The 9036-nt window shown below is 43.3% G+C and overlaps 1 protein-coding gene across 1 annotated transcript; it reads right to left on the bottom strand.

Moving 5' to 3' along the window:
- Window positions 1-4202: 4202 nt before the first annotated feature.
- On the bottom strand, window positions 4203-7256 carry fgf3 (fibroblast growth factor 3). Its single transcript, XM_061046440.1, has 3 exons — window positions 6367-7256; window positions 5612-5715; window positions 4203-5085 (listed from the first exon to the last, which is right to left on the bottom strand). Exons 1-3 carry the CDS (start codon window positions 6614-6616, stop codon window positions 4699-4701), a joined length of 741 nt encoding a protein of 246 aa, XP_060902423.1. The 5' UTR covers window positions 6617-7256; the 3' UTR covers window positions 4203-4698.
- Window positions 7257-9036: the final 1780 nt, after the last annotated feature.

Here is a 9036-nt window from a genome sequence, read left to right on the forward strand (position 1 = left end):
AGCCACTCTGCACTTCAGGGAAACAGAAAGTGTGATATGAGGTCAAAGTTCACTCAGTGTTTCCCTCTCTCAATGATTGAGCTGTTATGTAATTGTTGTCCAAATTCTCCGAGGACTCCTAACACTGCTCCCATCAGCCCTGTCCATGATAGAGAAATATTTTATATTACATTTTGAAAGCATATAAAAATAGATTTGAGTCATTTAGGGACATAAATGTTTCTAAATGACAGATCAGGGAAGAAGCTGTGTGAAGTTGTGCATTCCTGTTGGGTAATCTTAGAGTGTGAGGTGTTACACTGTGTGACACAGTTTCTGCTCTCACCAGGGCCTGCCTTGTTTATCCACTCTGCGCTTTTGGTCGGTGTTTTCAAAAAAAAGCCTAAAAGTCTCAGGCGGCATCGCTTCCCAGGCCCCCCTTGGGAGGAGCTTTTGTCCGGGGCCAGGAAGCCTCCCCAGCCCGCAGGTATAGGGTGACACGGCTTTCTATGCAGCGACCTATAGATGTGAGCGAGGCGAGGCAAACCTGAACGTCCAGAGGAGTCTGAACGCTGCTCTGATGAATTTTGCATTCACATTGGTCTTTGTGGTTGGTGCTTGGTCGTGTAGCTGCGACAGGTGGGACACTTTAACAAATGAGCTGCAGAGGGGGTAGATAGAGGGGTTAGGGGGGGTGGGGGGGGGGGGGGGTACTACTTTAAATACTCCCCATCCTCCAAACACAAATTTATTATAAGTAGGTAGCTTGATATAACAGGCACACCTGTACACAGGGGTATCGCAAAGATTTCTGGGACCCATTTGGGCCCCTCCACCACAGCCTCGGTCAACCCTGAGATGTTACTATAGCAACACCTTCATTATGCCTAAGACTCATTAAAAGCTTTTTAGATTGACATTCAAATGTTCCTCCCCCTAAATACTGTAAGCCACTATGAATTTGAAAAAGAATGCAAATCTCATTCATTATACTCAACATTATTGAAAAGTTCAGAAGTAAAGAAACAGCAGCAGTTTTTTAAGAGGAGAATGAGTTGGTCAAGAATTGTTGGGACACTAAATGAGGAACATGGACAACATATCATGTCACGAGGAGGTTTACACCAGACCAACCCTTTCAAATATTTGTGAATATTTTGCATGTGGTCCTATGTTATCTATGGCACCAATAAGGGGCGTGTCAGTCCACAGTCTATTTCTGACAACATGAACATATTTTAGGGGGGGGGGGGGGGGGGGGGGGGCAGGCAGGCTTGGGAACATATAGCTTCTGAATAATTTTACGTTTAGAGTTTTTCCTTGTATTTTTTTCCCCATTGCCTGTTTCTGTTTTAAATGAACAAACCCTTCAATAAAACCCCTGCACACTGGGGTCCTGTTCACGTGACAATTTGTAGCTGGTAATCTTTAATTGCATTTGGCTGTTTGTTTACACAACAACAGCTGTTTGGGTGCCCCCAAATATGCAAAGTTTTGAAAATGGATTCCAGAGTGCGTACATTTGAGAAAAGACAGTCTCTGTCTTCCTGTAGACTGGCGTTAAGAAGTTTATCTGAAAAAGGAGACTTTTCACGTTACGCTTCCAGTCGATAGCCATGTGCAAGTTGATTACAACAACAATGGCGGACTTACGAGCTCTCTCTATTGAATTTAACAACACTTTTCCAGCAACGTGAAGATTAACTGCACCATGCATGTTGCGCGTGCATGTTGACAACTTTTTGCGAAATTTAGACAGAGTGCAGTTTCCAGTTTTCCAGCAATTTATGTTCATAAAAAAAAACAAACATTATTTGGTGCATAGGATTTCTATTTTTGTTGCTGTGTCATCAAACAGGTATCAATGTCATAATTTAATTAGAATCATATCTAAGTTTGGCATTCTGGTTATGTGACTACTTTAAATAACTTTGCGTTCTACCTTTAAAAAGTGTATTTCAGTTTGAATATAACAAAAAAAACTGAGAAATGTATGAATCGTTTATGTTTTAAAAGATGAAGAAATCATGGTGATAAGCATTTTTTCAGAGTATTGTATTTTAGGGAGTTATGTATCTGCCATGGTGATCAATAATGATTAAAATTACTTTCATATTTCTCTTTAATAAAACTATAAAGTTTTCACTATCTAGTGTTGAGGATGTGGAACTTTACAAAACTTAAAGCTCCTGTGAGGAACTAGCAGGTTTGTGTTGATGTTGGCACCCCCTGTGGACAAAGCTTATTTCATCTTAATCTCAGTGCTGATGTTGACCTGTACATGTTTAAGTGCTGTTCACTATCATTTTATCTTTCTATCAGTAACACTCACTGTAAATCTTTTCTGTGAAAACTGTAACCAAATGCTTGCAGCGTGCTAAGATCATATTGTTTGACACCGACTCGATGGAAGCATTTTCAGGCGATAGAAATATTCAGCCTTTATGTTGATGGTCTTGTTTGTTTTTATAGGCCGTGAAGAGGCATCACTATTGCAAAATTCTCACAGGAGCTTTAAAATGCTTAGAAATGTTTCCACTCTTGTGTTTTGCAGGGGGGGAAGCATTTTTAAATCCTTCTGTTTGATACTCTAGAAAAAAAAGAATGAGTGCTTCAGCCTTTAATGGTTAAATCTTAGATTGAAGATTATTTGAACAAGGTTTTCCAAAGTTATATCATACACTCACATAAAAACGCTTCCTGACTTTAAATATCTGAGCAGTTGTAAAGAGGTTGAATGGATGAAAATATATGATGTCGTCTTCAAGTCAAATGCATGAAGTGTTTTTTTTTAAATAACCAATAAAAAAAGAGTTATGCTGCTGTCAATTTGCAGTTTTGGGTTTTAAACCATTGGTATGCTAATATTTCCCATTCATCGTGTTGTGTCAGAAATCATTATCAGTCAACAATGAAGAGATCAAAAATACACAGTGACATTCACACTGACTCTATGGCGGCCCTAAAAGGACATACATCCTTACATTTCATTTAAATCCATTTTCCCATGATAACGAGTAGCCTACATTTCAGTTTTACTTCTCGAGATCACAACTTCTTATCTCGGTGACTCAGGATGACAATGTTTGTTTTCGAGTGTTAACTAATTGATTCTGTTGATGCATGTCCCTTTAGGGCTTCCGTAGAATTCAGCTCTATAATGGAACCTCAAATCTTTCCTTTTCAACAGACAATCTAAACCAGGGGTTCCCAAACTTTTCAGCTTGCGACCCCCAATATAACGGTGATAGATACTTGGGACCCCACATTTGACACTGGCATTAGAACAGCAAACAATAGCCCAAACACCATCATATTATTTTTGTAATTTATTGTAAGAAACTACTTTTTTTACATACTGTATTTTCAAATGAATGGGTGAAATATCCAATTTTAAACCATTTTCTATTTTTATATGTTTTTGGAAGGAATCTCTAGGAAAAAGAAGGACTCAGAGAGAAAGTGTTTGTTCGTCGGGTCAGTACCTTCGTGTTTTATGTTTTGAACCAGCTGCTGAGTGAAAACAAACAGAAACAACAGCAAAATGCAGAAACAAGTCTTATCAATAACTTACAACACAGGCACCAAATAAATATTCATATCATTAGTACAATATACAAAGTACATCTTTGAGTTTACACACAGTAGACTATCACAGTGTCCCGTTGCTTCTCAGCTGTGTTCAGACCAAAACCTGACGCTAATCTTTTTCGCTTTGGGTCAAATGTTGAACTTTCACCCCTCCAGATACGTTCAGAAAACCAAACTCCATCCTGTCAGTGATGATGACCTCTCCTGCTACTTCCAGGTACTTGAGGCTGACCAGGTCCCAGTTTGATGACCTGGATCAGTACCAGGATTCCCTCTGATGGACACCAACTACAGGTGTCATGTTTCAGGTGTTGAGCTCACTGAGTGACAGTTTCACTGTATGCTAACAAGTCACACTAAAGTCAGCTCAAAATCTGTTTTACAACAGCGCTAGGAACCCAAAATCAACAGATCTGACTGAGACTGATTTGGTTGTAGTAGGTGGTCAGGATGCAGAAATAACTAGATCATGATGGTGATTATTAAAAAGTCAAATTCATGATTTTTCCTGCAAGACAAGACGTGGTAAGAGCCCACTTTGAAAATGCTTTTTGTTCTGAATGAAGTTTTGATTGATTATTTTTTGTAGCAACTTCCGGATGATATGAGATTCTGAACACTTGAACACATCCTAACGAGTCTTTGCTTTGACTCTGTTGTAAATAATGGTCGCAAAAATATTAGCTCATGTTCTGGTTTGAACACAACATTAACGTAAATCAGACAAAAAAGTGCTTCGCTGTGTGAAGTCCTTTCTTCTCTCGCTGTCTCGCACTTCAACATAACAGAATATTATAATGTTTGTCGCGTCATCTTCTGACAAACTAAAGCTTTGAAAGTCTCCGGACATGCATAGTGCATACTGTATTTACAATAACCTGTTTTTTTTGCTTCATGTCGCCGAGGACCTTTTTACAAAGTGAGACGGGAGTCAACATGAGAACATGTGTTTACGGGACAGTAGCATCATGAAGAACATTATACAGCTTTGTGTGTGTGTGTGAGTGTGTGTCCTTCATCATCAACAAACACGTCCACTAATCCAGAAGGATCCAAACTTCCTCTTGCTGTGTGTAGCTCCGTGTGGGGGTCAGGGGTCCATGTACAAGGGTTCTCTAAAAAGTCTGCTCAATTATCTCCGCCCCGCCGTCCCTTCCTGGCCCGATGTCTGCGTCTCCGGCGGTCTCGGCGGTTGGCGTTTTGATGAGCGTGGTGCTGTGCGCTCTGACTGTCTCTCAGCCGCCGCACCATCTCGTGGTCCTTGTTGCCCAGCACGCGGGGCAGGAAGAGCGAGGCTTTGTCCGTGCTGCGGGTTTTAAAGCCTCGACGCGGCCGCCCCTTGCCATTGATGGAAACGTACCACTGCCGCTTGGCGCTGGCTCGACGCTTGCCGCTGCCGCCACCGCCGCCGCCTGGTGGCAGCGGCTGCTCGGTGGAGTGGTGGCGCGACGCGTACGTGTTGTAGCCCAACTCGTGAATCCGCTCCACAAACTCACACTCTCTGTTGAACACTTCCTGCAGGGGGAGAAGGAGGAAATGAGGGGCGCCATGAATTATTTCCATGAGTATTTTTTTTCCCATTGACTAACTTGTGCACACTAACCAAAAAAAACTGTTTACACCAGATTAACACCAGGTAAACAAACCTTTCTGTGTTGTCACATTTCAGGCCTTAAACCTGCGACCTGTGTCAATCCTAAACATGTGAAGAGTCTGATTCATATCAACCTTTCACATACAGGTTGCCCCTAAAATCTTCATGTTGCCTTGGCGATTACACCAGTCACAGGATATAAATGTCATCAACCCTTCCCACTTTCTCGTGGTGAATTTTCCTAAATATTTCCTGCTGCGTTCTCACATCAGCTCAAAACGACTTCACACAGATATTTTTTTTAGGGTGCTGTCAGGAAATATTCAAAGTGCAAAATGTCACTGTTTTGACATTTACACATGAAGCTTACCCACGAAAATGTCAGGCAGTTTTCAGTAGTTTTGTGCATGTGTTAAAATCTCAGTAAGAGATGAAATGTGGACTCACCGAGGCGTACAGCCGCCCTTTATCATTCATGGCCAGATATCTGCCAGAGAAAAGCCCCTTTATGGCCACAACGCCCACATCCACTGCTGTGATCTCCATGATGCCTGCAACACACAAACACACACACAGGTTGAATATAAGACACACAAAAAAGTATTTTTACAGTAACACTGTTATAAATCTTAAAGGTATGATCAGACACCACAAGCGTGAAGAAACAAACTGTCATTGAAAGTCAACAAACTAAACTTCCATTCAGTGTGTTTATTGGCTGTTTTAATCAGTGCTTGATTAGTCAATGGCCCATTGAGGCGGTGAAGAGCCTCTAATGTGCCCTGATTAGATAAATACATCCGTTAGGACAGCGCCTTTTGTCCCACCGGGATGTTAATACATCCAGCAGAGATTAACCTGCATGTCGCGCACACACACACACACACACACACACACACACACACACACACACACACACACACACACACACACACACACACACAGAGTAACTGACAGTGAAACTGATAGATTAATCACAATTCACTGACATCGATTAACAATCTTTTTATTCACAGATATTTAATAATGCTCATTTATTTTATATAATAAATACAATTAGAATAATAATTATAAAAATGTCGTTTTTTTTATATTTGACAATCCTTGAATTAAAAAAAAAAAATCATCTTTACTTTCCCAATGTTACTACTTTTCCCCCCTCGTGCGTTGGTGTCTGTGCGTAAAAGCGCGTGAGTACTCACTAAACGGGTTGTTCTCCTCCAGTGATCCGTCGATTTTTCCGTTCTGGTGGATCTGTAAATGATATTTTGTGGCACAGTAAAGTTTCCTGCGTCTCGGCGCTCCTCCGAGGTGCTCGTAGACTCCTCCGCGGCCCCCGGCGTCCCTCCGCTGCCGGGGGTCGCAGGGAGCCTGGCCCGGGGAGCAGCGGGCCCGGGAACTAACGGGATCCGACAGGCTGAGCAGAAACAGCACCAGAGGAATCATCAGCATTATGGCATGGCCGGAGAGAGACGACTGTGGCGAAAAATCAGGGAAGTCGTCGTGCCCGCGGGTCCCATTAAAGAGTCAGGGCCACAAAGCTCCGGAGCCCCAGCCTTGAAAAAAACATCCGAGACAGCCGCCCCCCGAGCGAGCTGAATCCGCTCCTCGCCTCCGCTGCTGCTGCTGCTGAAATCCCTCCTGCGGGTCTGACTGAGAGCCCGAGCTCAGACTGAGCGCACATATAAAAGAGGCTTGTGGCGACAATAGGCTGAACTCCGACCAATTGATACAAAGGAAAGGGGGAGGCAAAAGGTATCGCCCCTGTGTGAAGTGAGAGACTGCAGCGTGGATAAAATTACACAGTGGCTGAGCGCGGAACAGCTCTGAAATCTCCTCAAAGAGCAATTAGACATCCCAAATTATAAAGGCAAGGCAGGGCCAGCAACAGGTGAGGAGTAACACCCACCTTCACCTTCACACACACTGCAGGGAACTCAACTTGAGCTGCTGAAATAAGACCTTCAGAGGCCTCACTCTCTCACTTCAAACATTTGCATTTTTAAAAAGCAAAATGTTGTGTTCAGCAGGTCCACCTCTTCCCAAACTGTAAACTACATCCTACTGTATCCCAGTTTAACAGGTGTTTGTCACACACACACACACACACACACACACACACACACACACACACACACACACGCACACACACACACACACACAGAGTAAAGCCGTGACCACAGGCTGAGGTCAATATCAAGTGTCTGTAGTTTCTTGTATCAAAGCTGCTTGCTGTCCTGTCCACGTGATCTCCTCAAGAGTTGTGACACCGCAGCTCAACCTGGAAATCAAATCCCCCCCCAAAAAAACATTCACAGCCGTCTTTGTCCTCGTGTATTTATACCTCCATCCTGACCTGTAAAATCCTAATTTAGACGAAGAGAAAAATGAATTGCCGGGTCACAAGGCTCTCCCCTCCATGTGCGTTACCTCCTGAGCGATGGATCTTCCCAGACTTTTCCCATCCTAATGCCCCGGCTCTGGCGAGGCAGCAGCCGGTGGGCGGAAGAGCAGCAGGCTAAATGACTACTGCCTAAATTGCTTCCATCTTGGTCGCATTATGGTTTGCATTCTGGTAATTAGCACCATCATCTACAAATCTCTCTGCCCTTTGGCGCTGCTCCACCGCCGCTGTGAAGGCCTCTGCTGAGAATCCCCCAGAGAGCCGACGGTTAATTTGTCTTCCCCTCCCATACATCACCCTGCTAGCTTGCCTCTGTCACTTTATTTACCCCCGGTGATCAGCTCTTTTAATTACAAAATGTGTGCACATTTATGCCCCTGTGAGACCCCTGTCCGGTCAGACAGCACACCACCAAAAACATGAGCTTGGCCGTGTGTAGCAGAGGTTGTTCTCTAAGTGAGACGCTCTTGATGTGGTTAGATGCTGGAAGAGGGTGGAACCTCAGATGTGGTGTGCTGTTTCTCCCAGAAACTATTTTAATTACGCTCCCCCTCACACACCGCCCACAAAGCATCCCAGCAATAAGCAAGGCAAACGCTCCCAATTTGTGATGCACATACACACACAAACATCTTCCCATCAGGATATATGTGTGTGTTTGCGTTTTTTAATTCTGAGCGTAAAAATTTCAGTTATCAAACAGTGTCAGCCTCTCGTTGTCTTATCTCTATGTTTCAAATGAAAGCAACTTAAAACCAGAGTCAAACTTAATTTGAGTTAGGCCTATAAATCTGATTCTGGATCCTTTATCCAGATCCGCATCTGAGCAGGGTTTAGGGTTAGCCCCAGCTGTGACCTCAGAGCTGCGTATATAACCCTGCATTCATGTGGTGTCGGAAAAATCAGAAAAATGAGTTCCGGGCTGGGAAAATTCACAAGAGCAAAAGGCTTGGCATGGTCGCTTGTGTCAATGTGTGTCACCCCCTGTTTGGGGCTTATACTACTACACAACTGTCTGCCCTCTTAACAGCAGCAGCAGTGAAGTTCAGAGGAACAGGAGTCAGGTTTCACTGATCATGTGAAGAGCATTCTCACCGATTCAGACAGACGGTAGACGGAAAAAAACGGATATCATGTATAAGTGAAACATAGCAGCCTGGTTGACTTAGCAGCAATGATGGAAGATTGCATCGTCACCCTCTATGACAGAATAATACATTTAATGACACTTATCTCACTGCTGCAATGACAAAACTCAGGGGCCTGATCCACTAAGAATGTGTCACATCCGCTAATAGCTTTAAAGGTCCCATATTATGTTTTTTCTGGTTTTATATGTTCTTTAGTGTGTTTTCCAAGTGTCCTGTGCATGTTCAGGCACATCTATGTGCAAAAATTCAAAGTCCGCAGAAACATAGCTTCTCCTACCTCCGCCTGTGAGCTGTAGCATTAGCATGTAACGCTCGGT

The sequence above is a fragment of the Labrus mixtus genome, chromosome 1, assembly GCF_963584025.1.
Source record: "Labrus mixtus chromosome 1, fLabMix1.1, whole genome shotgun sequence".
NCBI lineage: Eukaryota > Metazoa > Chordata > Actinopteri > Labriformes > Labridae > Labrus > Labrus mixtus.